The sequence below is a fragment of the Dipodomys merriami genome, unplaced genomic scaffold (assembly GCF_024711535.1).
Source record: "Dipodomys merriami isolate MVZ:Mamm:240054 unplaced genomic scaffold, mDipMer1.0.p SCAF_2, whole genome shotgun sequence".
Classification (NCBI taxonomy): domain Eukaryota; kingdom Metazoa; phylum Chordata; class Mammalia; order Rodentia; family Heteromyidae; genus Dipodomys; species Dipodomys merriami.
In genome coordinates this window covers 37,654,489-37,672,425 of record NW_027203381.1, presented here as the reverse complement: position 1 = coordinate 37,672,425, position 17,937 = coordinate 37,654,489, and the positions used below count along the sequence as shown (strand labels likewise).

Genomic DNA, 17,937 nt, shown 5'->3' with positions numbered 1-17,937 from the left:
GCCATATAGGCAGGAGGAGAAATTGGGGGGTTTTTAGCATAGAAATGGTTATGCCCACACGAGGAGATGCAGAGAGTAGACAGAGCAAAAAAAGAGAAGGCCAAAAGTAAGAGCTTTAAAGAACCATTGTATAGTTAGAGAGCAAGCTCAAGAGAGAAAGCCTCAAAAGCCAGAAGAAGACTTTCAGAAAAAGTTGGCCCTCTGCCTAATGCCAAATAGAAGATGATGACAGGAATGCTTTCTCTCCATTCTATAGATCAGCCATTGTTACCATTTTTTTCTTTTTGGTCAGTCGTGGGGCTTGGGCACTGTCCCTGCATTATGCAGCTCAAGACAAGCACTCTACTGCTTGAGCCACAGCACCACTTCCGGTTTTCTAGTGGTTTATTGGAGATAAGAGTCTCATGGACTTTCCTGCCAGGGCTGGCTTTGAACTGCAATCCTCAGATCTCAGCCTCCTGAGCAGCTAGGATTATAGGCATGAGCCACCAGCAGTGCCCAACCTGGTACCATTTTTAATACATATTTTTTATTGTAAAGATACCATACAAAGGGGTTACAGTTACATGAATAAGGTAATGAGTACATTTCCTATCAAGCAGTTACCCCCTCCTTTGTTTTTCCCCTACCATCCCTTCCCTCCCCACCTCCCCAACTCCTCCCTCTGCCCCCTGATACCCTTAACAAGAGCAATAACAGCTCCATGGGGAATTAAGATGGGAGAAGGTACATTCAACAGCCCACAGCCCTGTGTTCACAATATCCAGTACAGAGCTTCAAAGATGATTTTAAAAAGAACAAAACACTGAGTCAATTGGAATAAAGTGTGAGTTGTGATGCTCTAAGTAATACATATCTTCTAAGCTCCAGTCCTTGGTCAGGAGCTTCCTACATGGAAAAGCTTTAGGGTCTGAGTGTATTGACATACATGAGGAAAGCTCTGGAAGGGTCTCAGGTACATGCAAGCCTTGTGCCACTGATGTAGTAAGGTGTTGCCCTATACAGATCTGGCGTTGCATTAGGCTAAGATTGGATAATTTTGTTCCAAGGAATTTAAAAGAGGAGAAGAGCATGTGAATAGTTTATTATAAACCAAAACATCAATTTTACTGTAATATTTCCTACATACCATATGCAAGAGCATTTGAAGAGTAGGTGGCTACTTGTGCTGGAAGTCAGATCACAGAAGGCCTTCTAGAATAGTTGGCATCCAAACATGAAATCTGATCAGCCTCATGGCATGTGAAGGAAAGCCGGTATGATAGAGTACATTGGTGGGAAGGACAGGCAGGACTTAACAAGATACAGAGACTATTTTTTACATAGGTTGAAGTGTGTGGGATTGTGAAAACCTGAGACCAAAAAAGGTAGAGAAAATGTGTGTAGGGACTTAAACCTGAAAGATCATTGTAGATGACAGTAAAAAAGTTATTGTATTATTATAAAAATTATTATTATATTTTCCTATGAAGACTGAGGTGCAAAGTACCTCAATGTCATATAGTTTTATATTCTAGAAAGATTGTTCTCACAATTATACAGAGACCAAAGTTAGGGGCTCCTGACTATGAGTGGCAGTGGCAGTATTTCAAAAAGGATGATTGGAGGATGAACTACAAATATGGTCAAGGGGGTAACAGGGGCTGATTCAAGAAATACCGATGAACTAAGTAGGGACGGCTTGATGGCCACAAGTAGAGAGGGTTGTTGTAGAGGGAAAGAAAGAGCCTTAGAGGACATGGAGCCACAAAGGAAAACAGAAAACATAAGAAAAGTACCAGGTTAGAAAGATGATGAGGTCAATTTTTGACCCACTGACTTGTAAGTTCGCGGATGGTCCAGCAGACTGTGAGATATATGAATCTGAGGCTCAATGAAAAGCTCTGAGCCAGAGAAACTGTTGTTTTAAATGGGCTGCCCTCAGGTATAATTTTCACAAAAATAGTCCACTAACTCTACCTCTGGTGAGTACTGGCAAATGTTCTACCACAATCAAGCAGCAGAACACTATGTTAGTCTCAAATGATCCCTCCTGTCCTCTTGGAAGCAATACTTTGGAGAGTTATAGGCAAAAGGTGAAGTAACAGTAAAGCAATGGTTGGAGGCCACATGTAGGGAGTATGCAGAGAGAGAATGACATACACAAGTAGGCACAGGAAGGCTAGGAAACACTCACAGAGGTAATGAAGGGAGCCAGGAAAGAAGACAGAGGCTTGATAAAAAGGAAACAGAGCCACAAGTGATAAGAACTCAGTACTAATAGTGTTAGCTGTGTCATCTTGGACAGTCTCAATTTATCTGGTCTCCTATCTGTATAGTAAGGTGGCAGAGTCCAATGGCCTATGGTGTCCCTTCTGTATGTCCCTCTCATGACAAGAAGCTGACAAGTCTTATGAGAGCCATTTCAATGGACTGGTCAAGAAGGTATGAGCTGAAATAAACCCTCAGAGCAACCCGTGTAATAGCCTGGGAGAACAGACTGGAGGCAGAAGGGTATGTGCTCTTAACATCTATCACCAAACTTCAAAATCACGAGGCAACAGTTTGAGGTCCAGATGGGGCTGCATTTGACCAGACGGTCAGGTCAGTGTCCATGAGTCCAGAAGAGCAAACATTCATTCACCACATCATAAATGTCAGGAACCCTGCAAGGCGCCTCATGTGCAGAAAAACCTAAGATGGGCAGTGTTCTACCCGTCTCAAATTTACTCCACCAATTATGCACACTGCAGGTTATGTGTACATTTACACCTTACTCAACTTGTGTGGAGTAAAGAAGAATGAAACTTCTCCAACAGTTTATTCAAAATGAAGTTCTCCACAGCAGGGTTAGATTAATAGCCATATGATTTGGGCATAAAGGAAACCTTTTTTTTTTTTCTTTACAAATTCAGAAGGCAGCATGAAGCAGAAGAAATGGTGTTCAAATGCAGATCTTCTGTCTTCAATTCTAAATATCTTCACGACATGACAGCTGCCTACAATTAGCCTCTGTGAGTGTCACACGTCTTGTCTTTCATCCATTTTTGGGATTCTATGGTTTTATATAGTACTTATTCGTCTCTACATTTATATTTAAATTTAAGTCTCTTAATTTGGTACTCTATTATCAAATAATACTTTTTAGTCTTTCACAGATGAATGTGAACATCCTTATGTGATCATAACGCATAATCTAGAAAAATCTAATCTCTTGACACGATCAGTACCCCTTGTTTTATTGTGTCTCCTGTAGTCTTCTTTTGTCTTCAAAAAGCTTAAATTATTAACAAGAAGAGGAATTACAAATACCACTGATCCTAAGTCTTGTGGTTCCTTCCTAGGGCCTCTGAGTCACATTTTTTTTAATAATAAAGATGTATTACCAAATAGTATTTTTGGCTTTGGCTGAATTCATATAAACTCTTTCTAATCTGGCAAAAAAAATTCACACACAACTCATAGTGAGTTCTTTAACATTAATCAAGAATGTAAATCAAGTAACACTTATTTTATATTGTTTCTTGCTAATGTATTATTTCTGTAGGTTTCTTTATGGAACACTCTGTATAACTGTTGACAATATCTTGTCAACACAGGCCATTAGTGCTATTATTCAAAACTAGATTTCATACAGAGATATCCTGAATAAAAAGGCATTTTGACCCTTGCTAAGAATTATAAAACTGTCATGTTAAGACTAAAAGAACTACTTTAAAACTATTTTAAATACTATTATATTAGTACAGGATATAAATATTTCTAATTATCTTAAGAATTTAGGGGTAACCAAAGACCTAATCACTTTTTAAAGGATAAATTCTTCTAGTCAGAACTAACGAGAGCCAGACTCAAAGATAAGATACCTGTGGTCCCAGTTACTTAGGAGGCAAAGGTACAAAGAGAATTGTGGTCTGAGGCAGACACAGGCAATAAATTAAGGCTCAATCTGGAAGGCAAACTAAAAGCAAAAAGACTGGCTGAGGTGGTAGACATTTTGCCTAGCAAGCGCCAGGCAAAGAAAAGAGAAGGAAAGAGTTCTGACCAAATTAACATATAAACACTATTCATACACCGTTCTTCATCTCAATTGGTATTATAGTATATTGCAATTTATAAGTATCAGAAAACACAAACCATCAACAACTAAGAATGAGTAAATATCCTTTAATAAGTGATATATTAACAAAGAAGAGTCCAGGTCTGCTTAGTTTTAAATGCAAAACACAATACTCTCTCCTGCTTCCTTCCTTTCTCCTTCTGTTTCTCTCTCACACACACATATGGAGACATTTAAAATCACCTGTATGTACTCCTTAAATTGACCATAAATATTCACAAAGAGGAGTAATTTCCTGCATAAATGTCTTAAGAATCTTTATTCTTCAACATCTGAACCCAAGACATTTTGAGGGGCAATAGGAGACATGAACATCTTATAAAGGACATTACAAATTTATCTAATTTCCTTGGCTAATGTATTTAATCCTCTTAGTTAATAATATTATGGATAAACAAGAAATATCTTTTTTTAGAGATGGGGGAGGGAAGGAAGATATTCCTATGTGATAATTGCTATCTGATAAATATTCCTACCTGATAAGTCTGCACAGTGGCTGGACAAACACTTATGCTGTTTATTGTGTTATTCCCTTAACTTTCTATAGGCTAACCCACGTTTGAAATAAAAAGTGTGGGGAAAATTCTGTCTCGTGATTAAAACCACTGTTTGTTTCATACGAAACTACTCTATTTGATGCAACACACAATCCATTATCAAAACTCTTCTCCTCCCGCTGTCTTCCCCAGTTTGAAAGGATTTCATTTATTTAAATGAGAGGAAAGTACAGATTTATGTGGGCAAAGAAGGAAGAACAGCTTCAAAGTTGAGGTGCCTGCCTGTCACACACAGATGTCTCATTGGTGAGGATGGGCTCTGCAGTACCCCCTCTGCTCTCCTTACCAGCAGCTTGATGGTTATCTGTGGGAGGATGCAGGGAGCCCTCCAAGAGGGTGTGAGTGCACAGACAAGATAAGAAAATGCAGTAACCCCAGACTGAAGGGACAAGGATCTCCCTGGGGTTTTCATTTGGATGGATCTCTAGATAGGGACGAGGAGGGAAGTGGAAAGAGCTATTACAAACCAGGTGATAAGGCAGAAGGAAATTATGTTAAAGGAGCCATTCTCTGCTCAGCTCCAAGCAAGGACGACTTACAAAACGGTTTCCTTGTTAATGAACTAGTGTCTCGTACTCATCATGGCAAAGAAAACATGAAACTCCAGTACTCTGTAATTGAGGAGGACAAAAAAAGAGAGAAAGAAATAGTAATTTTCAACCCAGAGAGTGAAAACTCAAGGATAGTGTCTTTAAAAGGATAATAGCTGTGTAGTATTTAATAAGTGTTGGGGCTTTTTAAAAAATACTGTTGTGACAAATTATTTTCCTCACTAACCAGAAGACAAAGAAAAACAGTGAGTGTTGACAGTGTGGTATTAAAAAGCCATCCCTACCCAATTTATTACCCACCAATATGTGGATATTCTTTTTAATTAACTCCAAGCCAGCACATTGGCTCATACAATCCTACTTTTGTGTCATTATCTCTCCACCACGCACACAAGTCATAGCTGGGGATTTCAACTCACGGTGAAGCTACACTGAGATTCCAGATCTCAGTGGTGCTGGCATGAGTGCCGGTCTCTTCAGTCATAGAGAAGACAATATCCTAGGGAGACTGGAATTAGTCCTATTTTGCACCATTCAAGCCAAAATGCTGCTTATCATGAAGCAAGTAATTGCCTGCTAATGGCTGTGGGGAGAGGGGGGAAAAAAACAACAAAAACACTGCATCTCAAGCTAAGCATCTCTTGGCACGTGACAATCAATAAGTCTGTGGCAAGCGTGAGTGTGAAGTGGGGACACTTTCTGGAGGAGGATAAATAGCAAACATTAGAAAGGCAAGTTACCTCATCCGACTGGGAGGGACTGATTCTGGGCATGGGGGACACTTGTGGCGTTTTCAACTGTGTACTGTTGCTGTCTGGCACGAGCTCTCGGTGCACGGTCTGGATGTGGTTCTGGAGTTCGCTTTCAGACTCAAACTTCACATTGCAGCTGGAGCAGCGTGTCTTCAGTCCCCCTGCCTTGCTTTTGCCCTCCATGGCACTCAGATTCTCATTCTGGCCCAAGCCTGGTCTGTTCGTGCTAGGCGGGAGACTGATGCCTGGGCTACTGCTCTTACTGAGATTCACACAGCCAGCACACAGACCATAGGGCAGGCCATTGATGTCAAGTTTCACCAGATCCTGCTTGGAACGGAATTCTTTGAGGCAAGATGCACACTTGTACAGTTTCTGGACATGCTGGCCACGCCCAGTGGTCTGGACAGCGGACCCATTCCCTGTCTTTTGCATGTGGAATGTCCCATGGATTTTGAGTTCCAAGGTAGAAGTCACAGTCTGCATGCACACCACACAACGGAAGCCCGTGAGGGAATTCCTCAAGTCAGGGTGCATTTGGCAATGCTCCAAAAACTCCTCTTCACTCTGGAGGGGCATCTTGCAGATCCGGCAGTTCCCGGTGTCAAGGCTCTTACTGTGTGTGACTTTGTGTTCAGTGAGAGTTAAAAGGGAGGGGAACCGCTCTCCGCAAATCGGACACATGTAGTGTTTCACAGGGCCTAGGTGTGTCTGCATGTGTTCACGGAGGCCATTTTCAGAGAAGAAGGTTCGGGAGCACACGTTGCACTTGTAATTCCCTTTAATGAGCTCAGCTTTCTTCTTCACGATGGCGCTTTCTCCGGGTCTGATGTTGTGGTCCCTCAGCTGGTGATTCTGCAACAGGGTTTCCATGGTGTAGGCCGCCCCACAGATGTCACACCCGTACATGGGCTCAGAGCTGTCCACATCTTCTTCGCTGCCATCATGACTGTTGTGGGACTCCTGGCTGTTGGTCAGCAAGGTCTGCAGCTCCACTTCCTCCTTCTGCACTTGCTCCGAAGCTCCGTTGGTTCCACAGTTGGGAGTCTTGGTTTCAAACACACAATGCTTCTCCCGCAAGTGTTTCTCCAGCAAAATGATGGCATGGAAGGCCTTGCTGCAGAACTTGCAGTTGTACTTCTTACTGTGCGTGGTGATGTGGCACTGGAGCTCCACCTCGGTGCCGAAGGACTCACCGCAGAAGATGCACTTGTGCACCTTCCCTTGGTTCTCCAGGTGGTTGTGCTTCACGTGCAGTTGCAAGTCGGTCTCATTGCGGAAGTCCCAGTTGCACGACGTGCACCGATACACTTTCTTCTCATTACTGTGCTTCACAGCTAAGTGCAGTTGAATGGAGACCTTGGAGTCGAAAACTTCCTGGCACAGGGTGCAGCGGAAGAAGACAAAGGTGTGCATGTCCAGCAGGTGTTTCTGAAGGTCATCCACCGACGTGAACTGTTTGTCGCAGCTCTCACAGATGTAATAGGTGGAGGTGATCATAAAATGAATGGTCACGTGCTTCAGCAAGGATTCCTGGTTGGGGAATTCCTTGTTGCACTGAGGACAGGTCAGTTTGGGCAGCACGGTGTCCAGATGAGTTTTGAGGTGAGTCTGAAAGCTATCAAGGGACGCATACTTAGCACCACACTGATTACAAATGTACTCCCCAGCTGGCCGTGTCGGTGCGCCTCCTACAGCCTGCATCATCTTAAGTGATGTCTGCTCAATAGCCACAGGAGACAGGGGGCTCAAGGCCCGGGATTTCTTCCCATTGTGGATATAATTCAGGGCCAAGGGAATGTTTTTGTGATTCTCTTTGATATGTTTGTTCAGTTTCAGAACACTGTTGAATATCGGTGAATTCGTACAATAGGAGCAGGAATAGACTTCAACTACCGGTTCTTTTGGAGTTCCAAGCACAGGAGACCCAAAGCGGGAGCCACTGAGGTCACAGTGGACTTGTCTTATGTGCTCTTCCAGGGAAGAGTCAGTGAGGAAGCCCATATAGCAATGGGGACAAAAGAATGCATTGCTGTCCTTGGCGGCAGGGTTGGCGAACCCGTGGGAACAGCGGATGTGCTCCTGGAGGGTGTTGAGGTCATTAACAACTTCAGAACAGAAGTTGCACTGGTAAACTATGGCGGGCATGGCAGAAACAATCAGGCCTGGGTCCTGAGCTTCGTGCACTTGCTTAACATGTTCATTTAGGTTATAGAGCGAAGGCAAGACCTCCAAGCAATACTGACAAATATGGGCCTGTTCTGGCTTATCTAAATGCATAGTTTTCAAGTGAATCTGCAGAACTGCAAGACTCGAGAATAACTGCTTGTTGCAGTAAATACAGCTGTAGGTCACTTTTGCTTGTTTACTCGAGGGGCCAGTCATGTCGGCGGCCTGTTGCGCGGCCCTCTTCCGCCCTCGACTCTTAGGGATTGGGGGGGCGGCCTCCACCATGGTTGAGCTGTCCACTGAGAGGTTGGAATCTGGGGTCGTGCTGGACACAGAGGTGTAGCCCACCGTGACCAGGGAAGGGCTGTTGCTGTGATTGCAGGATTCTGGTTGCTGGTGACTGTCCATGTGGCTGTACAGTTCCTCCACCGTGTGGAAACTCTCGGAGCAGATGCTGCAGGAGTTCTTCTTCTCCCCACTGTGCACCTGCTCCATGTGGTTGAGGAGGGAGGTCTCCTCCACGAAGAGCTCATGGCAGTAGACGCACTGGAGGGCAGCACGGTCCTCATTCGGGGAGCACTCGGGGTGGCACTCGGCAATGTGCTTCTGGAGGTCTTCCGGAAAGTCGAAGCCTTCCTCGCACTGACTGCACTTCTGAGTGTCCTTCATCTTCCAGTCCTCCATCCTGGAGCCGGACTGGGAGCCGTCCTTGTTCCTCTCGTGAACCTGCATGTGTCCGTGTAAGGAACTAGAAGACAGGAACCCGCGGCGGCAAATGGCACATTTATATGGCTTGTTGGACGTGTGAGTCTTTAAGTGGATCTTCAAGTGGTCACTCCGGGAGAACGCGGCATCGCACTCGCTGCAGTGGTACTTCTTGTCGCCGGTGTGCAGCTTTATGTGGCGGTCTCGGCTCCGCTTGTGTTTGAACAGCCGACTGCAGTAGGTGCATTTGAAAGGCAGTTTGTCGCTGTGACTCTGCTCATGGTGCTTTAGGTAGCTGAGGCGACTAAATGATTTGTCACAGAACTGACAAGGGTAGGGTAACCCGGGGCCCCCTTCTTCCTCTCCAAAATCGCAACCTTCTCCATGGCTTGGGGAAGTCTGGTCCTTGCTGGAGGGTGAGGAGGCAGGCCAGGAGCAGGTAGGATCATCTTCAACGTCCACTCCATCTGCAACAAGAACAAAGGGACATTTCGTTGAGAGTTCAGGAGCAAGTCCTTTGGACCATTTCAACAGGCACCCAGCGTTGAGCCACTCTGAACCTTGCAGCAAAGGCGATCAGAAAGAACATTGGTGTGGGACATCTTCAAATCAGAGCCCCCAGTTTTTGTTTTACTCTTTACAGGGCTATAAAACTATAAAAAGATATGAAAGAGTTCCATGTCCAAATTACCCTTTTATTACATTTTTTATCATTCTTCCTTAGTACAAAGGTATATATTACACACTGACAATTTTATTAAAATGCAGATTTTAATATATTTAATGTTTCTTTTGTATTCATTCTAAAATGATTTGCATATTATGTGAACATCTGAAGAACCAAATGAAAAGAGGAAATATTATAGGAATGATTTAAAATTAATGCAGTCAACCCAGATGTCTAATATTTAATAAAAAAAATTCCCTCTGCATTTTGCTTGTTTTTCTATAAAAAGGCAATTCTGAAGACCAAAATCTTTTATGGAGTTCTTATTGATATAGACCTTATTGCTTTCAGCAAAAAAATATTAAAAAGTAAGCACATGAAAGAAGACAGAAAACACAATAATAATTATGTCTTGTGTAATGAAAGACAACCAGGATTTCTGCAATAACTGAAAGATTCGAGTACCATAGGCCAGAAAATGGATTATTAAATGTTAGGAGGTACTGCTAGATATTACATGTAGCTGGGATCAGCCAGGATCAAGGAAAAATGAGAGTTTCACAAGGGCCAGGTTTCCACAGTGTATTTTGTTTGGAAAGTTCAAGAGGTGGCCCACCATTTCTTCCTTTTGTAAAAAGCCTCAGCAGCCTGAACTTCCTTAGCTAAACAGAACCTGCACTTTGAGGTGAGCAGAGACAAAGCAACTTGTGAAAAACTGGAAACAGGAAAAGTGATAAATGATTATGGTAAATGCTGAAAGATTTATGAGTAACAAAGAAAAGACAAACAAGACTGGGAGCCAGATATAAACTTAGAAGGCTACCCATAAAGGAATTCTACCTCGTAATTATATTCGGTGGGCTGTTTGGTTTTTTTTTTTAATCTATGTTTTCTTATTTCTGTTGCTTCTTACTATCCAAATAGGCACTAAGACCATCTCAAAATGGGTTGTAAAACCTCCTTTTTGGCTTTTCAAAATGACCAGTCACTCAAAATCAGAAAGAATTTTAAAAGCACACACACAGACACAAACACAAGGCACTCACCATCCAAGAAAACAGGGTTTTCTAAAAATTCAAAAAAGTAAAGACCCCGGTGTTTCTGTGGGAATAATGGGTTCCATTAGAGTATTATTAGAATGGACTAATAGTCATCAGTGAGAAGAGGTTCAAGGAAGTTTTTAAATTCTTCAACACTGAAGTATGCTGGCAGCAACATGATGAACATAAAAGCAGAGACTGGCCAGAGCTATGAAATGAATTCCACGTCTGCTTTCTTTAAGGTAACAAGATTTTACTAGATTGTCAGCCTCTTCCTTATCCACAGGAAACAGATGAGGATCATTCCTTTCCTGCATCTAGAAACTGATGACAAGACCATCTCACTATCAATGCCAGATGGCAACCCTCTCACCCTGAGAAAACAACCAAACACCATTGCTGGATCCCTGCCCACTACAACAAAGCTCCCACATCCAAGTTGGAAACCACATGCTTTTGCATCTTCCTTTATGTGACTCCATAACCCAACCAGCTTCCAGCTTCAGAAAGGCTTCCATGCTTGCAGGTGCGATTTCTGATTGCTATTTAAAGTGAATGCATCAAGAACATTTGCAAGGAAAGGCAACTCATCACTACCTCATACAGAAGAGCAGTACTAAAAGACTAAACATAAATAAATAAGATCCAGTTTTCCTTTTAAAAATGCAGTAAGACAACTAAACATGGTACCCATAAAACAAATCAAATCTTTTGAAAAGAAAAAACTATTTATGATACTTGCTCAACATTCTAGATATAAACCTAGTATATTTCACATGTATCCTTTACGCTAGAAGTCTACTATTTCATTTAAAAAATACTTTTAAACACATCATGGCTTTTATACATTTGGAGAAAACAGTGAATCAGAATTTGTCATGCATCTAGACTGGAATGAAATAATTAGTGAGCCTGAAAATTTAGCAAGTGAATTAAATTATATGCTGTTTCTGGGCATGATAGCTGCCGCCGCCGCCTCCTCCTCCTCCTCCTCCTCCTCCTCCTCCTCCTCCTCCTCCTCTGCCTCCTCCTCCTCCTCCTCCTCCTCCTCCTCCTCCTCCTCCTCCTCCTCCTCTTCCTCCTCATCAAATATAAAGAATTGTAGAGCAATGTGCCATATAAAAAGTGTGTAATGCCTGATACCATATTGAAACCATGTACTTCTCTATGGCCTATGACTAACTGTATGCCTGTGAGTTTCAATAGCATGGCGTGTCAAGTGAACTGCAGGTTAGGATCAAGTTTTTAACTGGGATTCTAGAGAGTAAGAATCCTTTTCTTCCCTGCCTCTTGTCCCCATTGCTAGTCTCAGCAACGGAAGCACACAGAAATTGCCTGTGGAATGCCTAAGGCTTAAGGAAGGTGATAGAGTGGATTGAGCAGAGAAGTAAAGCTTTGAGCACTGACTGCTGTTTTGAGAAAAACAAGGAAAGCTTCCCTGAACTGTTGTTTGCCAGTTCTACAAATGGACCTGTTCTTCCAAGAAAACATAAGGACTCATAGGCAAAACTCCCAGTAGGCTTGGTCCATGATTTTAGGCTATCAGACCCTCCCAAGACTTGCAAGAGACAGTCTTTGCCAACAATCTCAGAGACCTTTCTAACTCCCTAACAGTTACCGGTCTACATTAACTTAAATATTCTAGCAGTCACAATGCTTAAATAGGAAGCAAAGATTTCAGTCTCCTTTTTACACATAAAAGAAACAGTGGAGGAGTCCAACTCTGGTTTCTGAATCAAGTTGAACTTTTTCCCCTTCCACCTCACTAAGAGCTACATAGGGTGACTGTCTTTCTGTGTTAGGGCAACTTTTCTTCATTTCAATGGGAAGTACTTAATGTATCCATGTTAAATGTTAATTTTTGGAATCTGTCACTTCACACGCTGGCGTGCAGAGAGCTAGAGCTCTTACAGATGAAAGGAGAAAAAAAAAAAAGAAAAAAAAAACTTTGCTGGAAACCAGCTTTGTGTCCTAAAAAGTCTATTTAAAGATGCAAATGTGTGTGCACAGTTAGTGCAGATGTTTTTCTACAGCAACCGTACTTGCTGAGTTTCACCATTTCCATAAAGCACATTAAAACAAGTGTGTGAACACTCGGAGATGAAAGTCTCAAACACTCCTGAGACTTTCCGTGGAAAGTCGAGCCGCCTGACTTTTCTCCAAGCAGACAGGAATGCCCATGATTCAGCAGCCTGAGTAAATAAAAGAGGTCCTTATTTCCTAATTTTGCTGGCTGGCCACACTGTGGCGGCCTCTGTGCGGCTGCCAAAGGGGATGCAGAACTGGAACTACACCCAGCCACTGAAGGCCTGTCTTTGTTAGCCAGCCAGGCTTTCCCGACCATCTTCTGGCATCAAAACACCCATATCCTGCAAGGAAGACCTCCATCTCAGGCTCCGTGGCTCTCTAGTTTGCCTAAAAGGATGGAACAACAGATTTTTGCTGGGTCTGTTTCCGAGGAGGACAGCTGGAAACTCCGTTAGCAGCAGAGCAACACCTGTTCGGTCATATTTATGGGGGAAAGTGCTCACTAACAGAAAAATGAAGTCATACTCGGAGTTATTCTGCAGGAAAAAAAAAGCATCAGAACACAAAGTACCTTTGTAACTTGAGCCAGCAGACCCTCAGACCCCAGCCCAGGGAGAAGCGAGCACGTCTAGGTGTGATGTTATTCCAGTTACTGCTGATGAACTGGATGAGTCATCTAGTCATCCAAAGAGGGCCTAACGGTCTCCTTGTATAGCCTGCCCTTGTAGAAGAGAATGGTGCTAGCCAATCTCTGACTTTCAACTCTTAACTAGAGTGCCCAAAATAAAACTAATTGGATCAAAGAAGGAGGGAAAGGAAATGGGCCAAGAGGATGAGGAGGGATGCTCAGGCACCACTTGCTATGCAGGCCCCAGTCAGGGCAGAGTCTACCTTTCTGAGGACTGGGGCCAAGCCTTTCTGTGTTGACACCAGCAATATGGACAGCTTAGAAATCACTAAGAAGAAATTAACAGAGGAGACTGAATCACTTTCCATGTTAAAGAACGATGAGAGTTTATGGTAACTTCTTAAGCATCTAGTTCTTCACAAAGCCAGGTCAGTGAGTAGCTGGCTGCCAGACACCTTCCTGCTACCTGAGCTCGTTCGTTGTACTGGTAGAGTACTCTCCTAACTGCTCATCAGGGACTCGGTATCGTGTGTGTGCAAGTGCCACACAGCATGGTTTCCCTAACAGGGACAGGATTTACATCAGCAGTTCCTTTTCAAGTGAGGAAAAGAGGCACAAATAGTGACAGGCCTGATGGTTTTGTTTGCAGGAGCACCATGACTCAGAATGAGAACAAAAAGTCAAGAGTCTGGAGTTTTATTTCGAGCTTCATAACTGACTGCGAGAGTGGCCTGGCCAAGTCATTTAATCTGCCCCTACCTAGGTATTTCACCTGCAATATGAAGATAATAATTCTCACTACTTACCCTCTGGGGTGTTACAAAGATTAGTAATGTTTCTAGGACATCTTATCATTGCTGCAAGAAAAGCTGCATATATAAACAAAAAGATTTATACGTGCAGCTTGCATTTCTGTTCCCATTGTCAGCTTCAATGTATGCAGCATAAACTCATTTTAAGATTTTTCTTTCCTTTAATGGAACCCCTGGAATATCAGTTGTAAAGATTGGCCCAATGGAAAGCTACAGTACCTTAAGCAGTCACAGTAGTAAATAAAGCCAGCAAGAAAATAAAATATAAATAGTTGATGATATCTAAAAATTAATGGACCATAAATCCATGCTGACTATATTCCAAGTATTAAATTATCATACATAGGATATAATCTTGGGCCTTAACAGACAGGTAACTTTGGAACAAGTATGTTTCTATGTAATTCTGAAGCCAAGTATATAATTTTGAAATTACCTCTCTGCCCCTTAAAACATGAGCAATACAATCATGGCTTTATTTAACATAATAATAAGTTAATTTAGTAGATTATTTTTTATGTGTCAGGCAATAGGCTAAAACATAAGATCAAAACAAATTTCTGGGTTTCCTCTGCTTTCCATAGATGAGTCTTTATTTCTGTCAGCAGGCCATTGAAGCAGTTCTGAACTTTCTTACTGAATAGGGTTCACCATTCTGTTTCCACTCATCAACGACCTGAGTCACCTTAACATAAGCTAAAAATCCTCAGGGAAACAGACAGGGAAACTTCTCCTGGCACAAATGCCAAGAGAAGTTAGACCCTCTTTAAAAGGAACATTTTCAAACATTAGACACAGGTAGTGAGGGTATTCATCATGTTATTTCAGTGTTTTAATGGTCCGGATTTTACATCAACATAGTTAAAATAATCTAACCACATTATGCAATCCATTTGTACAGCAATGCTTTCTATTAGTCTAGGAGAAGGTCACTCTAAATAAATCATTGTGCATTCTTACATAGTTGCTTCCCTTCATTCTTAGTAAGAATGTCAACAGTTTGGGGTGTGGGGAGGGAACTGCCATTTCATAATAGTTTCTTTTTCTGTTTTGTTTTAAATCAGTATCTCCATATTAACTTCATTTCTCTACCATATAACTTTCTTAACCATTTGAAAATGAATACTCTTTACTGGGTGCCCAAAAGAGAAATGTGAACTTTTAAAATTATTTATAAAATTATTTATAATTATTTATAATAAAATTATTTATAATGTAGTATTCCAAATTGTTCTAAAAGGTTATTGGGAAAAAGGTGGTTACCCATTAATGATAGCAATTGTGGGGGATGGGATGTGGTGGAATGCATAGTCTTAAAATTAATTCCAGATTTCAGAACTCAAAGTGTGTTTTATTTTTCTCCTTTCTCCCTAATAAAATGAGTCTTGCTTTTTCCCAACAAACTGTGCCACTTAAAGATGAGTCAATGCAGAGATAAGACAGTATCACCTCTCCTTTGCTTTCCTTAGGTAATCTTGGGCTTTACATCCAGACAGTCTTTCACAGACACATTTGCACCGCGTGTGCAGAGAGGAGGACAAATGTTTTGCTTGCTGTTGCTTAAAGTTCATTGGAACAGACGGCGCTCAATGAATTCCGTCTTCTGCAGCCAAATTAAACAGAAAACAGTGCATTCTTAAGCAGTTCACACTTAACTCCACCTCTCAAATCAGAGGAAAAAGCTGACACAAAACCAGTTAAAGAACCAGTCGTCTCACGGAAATCATGAAGTGTTTTTGAAGCCAGACAGAAGGAAGAGTGGTTTTCAATTATGTGGGGAATGAGAACTGCTTTACTTTTCCTATCTTCTGACTCACTTAAAAATATATGTTACTGAGGACAAGCACCAACGTTTTAGCATTCAGTGATAGATGGGAATAACACATCTGTTTACAGTGCTGTGACTGAGAGAGGTCTAAGCTCTTTAGCATGTTTATCTTTCCTTTAGTAATGACTGACAACACCAGAATACATCTCTCCAGCCTCTACTCTTTACTTAATATGTATACTTGTGTTTCTCTATAACCTTGGCCCACGAAGAATTTCTATGGCTGTTCTTCACTGATTATTTAGTTCACTCATTTAGCTAACATTTACTAACCATCTAATATGCTGTATGTTCAGCTCTCAAACTGAACTCTAGAAGAAACAATAAATATTATATTGTAGACTATTACATGCTTGTTTATTTTTTGGTTAAAAATAGATAGAAAGATAGGTAGGTAGACAGACGGACAGATACATGATAAATTAGATAACTGCCAAAAATAGAAGTTTTAATTATGCAGCTGAGATAATATAGAGACACTCTCAGTCAGCCTCAGTTATTATTAGTTTACTAGTTGGGTTTAAATCATTGTGAGAGATGTGGATTCCCCTGCTCTTAATTTTTTAATTAATAAGTTTTTTATTGTGAAAATACCGTACAGAGGGGTTACAATTACATGAGCAAGGTAATGAGTACATTTCTCATCAAGCATTGTTGCCTCCTCCTTTGTTTACAGCCCTGCCTTCCCAATTTTTTTAAAAAAATTTGCCTCCCAAAGAAGTAAATGTTGCCCCCAAAGTCAAGCAAAAGTAAATGTGTCCTGAAAATCTGAGGTTTGTAGAAAGATGGTATGCCTTGAAGTTAGTGCTATGGGAAAAAAAATGAATCAAATATCCACAGGGTTGACATTGATCAAAATGCACTGTATTCATAAACTGCTTGGTTGAATGACAATCCCTGTGCACAAGTGCTTAATGAAAAGAAAAACTTTAAAAATACCCACAGTATTCAAGAAAAAGTGTATGAAATAAGACCTGGGTTTTGGTGAGCGGTATTAATGGGATGGTAATGTAGCCTGCTCATGGAGTTTCAAAAGTTCTGCAGGAGTGATATAGGCAAATTTGAGTACTGCACAGAACTCTATGCACCCTGAGTGAGTGGTCTCCTTGGAACTACCTTGCTATACAACTAGGGTCTACTGTACTTATATTTTTTTAGATTTCATTTCCTTGTCTATGATATCAGTAGAATTCCAGTTTGTCTTGTAATTTGTATTGTGAGAATCAAACAAAGCATTATATAAAAGAGCTTTCTGAACTGCTGAGATATAAAAATGTACTGAATTATGCCTACTAATATGAAAGCCAGTATTACCTTTAATGTACGATTGATAAATCTGATAGAGCAGAAAGGGATAAAAATTAAGGACAATCTAGTTGTTTCTTTTTTCAAGCCAAGGTTCTAGTAATTTGACGGGACCAAAATTATTTTAAGTGACTTAAATAAGAAACAATAATAGTAAAAAAAAATCTTCTGAATTCTACTTACAGATTTCTTGAAACCCAACGTGCAGTAGCTCATTCCTCAATTGCTGCACACACTGGCAAGTTGTGATTAATTCACTGCTACAGTAAAATCCTCATAACAGAATGGCCAGCATTCAAAGTCTTGCAGCCACATTCCCTAATGCCAACCCTACCCTATAACTCACTATTTTGCTTATTTAGAAATTCCTTGAGGCAAATTCTGTTTGGCTTCAAAACTCCTTGGACTACAGTGAAATATATCTATTGGGTTTTAAAGGAACAACCACATCTTCTGAAGAACGTTCAGTACATTTTATGGTACTACCATGTACTACATCATTAGATGCTTAAATTAACTTCTTCACTGGGGAAATATAAGGTAAAGAGGATTCCTCCACTGAAAAAAGCCAAAGAGATGGCTCCATTAGGGAAACGATAGATCTTAGAAAATTCACCCTACCATGTTCGTAGTTTCTTGAAGCCCTGCAATTAAACCAACAGTATTTTCTAACAAAGAAGAAATCAGATTCAATTTCAAAGCAGCTATGCTATAATGGTGTTTTGTTTAAACTACACTTTACTGAGCATTTTTTTCCAACAAGAAGATTTTCATCCCAGGCTGGAAGACTTTGGTT

General features: G+C 41.2%; 1 protein-coding gene across 3 annotated transcripts in view; it reads right to left on the bottom strand.

Annotated features, from left to right (window-relative positions):
- Znf521 (zinc finger protein 521) overlaps nucleotides 1–17,937 on the bottom strand; it is a 289,500-nt gene that overhangs the window by 162,188 nt on the left and 109,375 nt on the right. For all 3 annotated transcript variants that reach the window (XM_070029414.1, XM_070029415.1, XM_070029416.1), the window contains one exon: nucleotides 5,948–9,300. In XM_070029414.1, coding sequence (XP_069885515.1) covers nucleotides 5,948–9,300 — 3,353 coding nt within the window. The remainder of the gene's footprint in view (nucleotides 1–5,947; nucleotides 9,301–17,937) is intronic.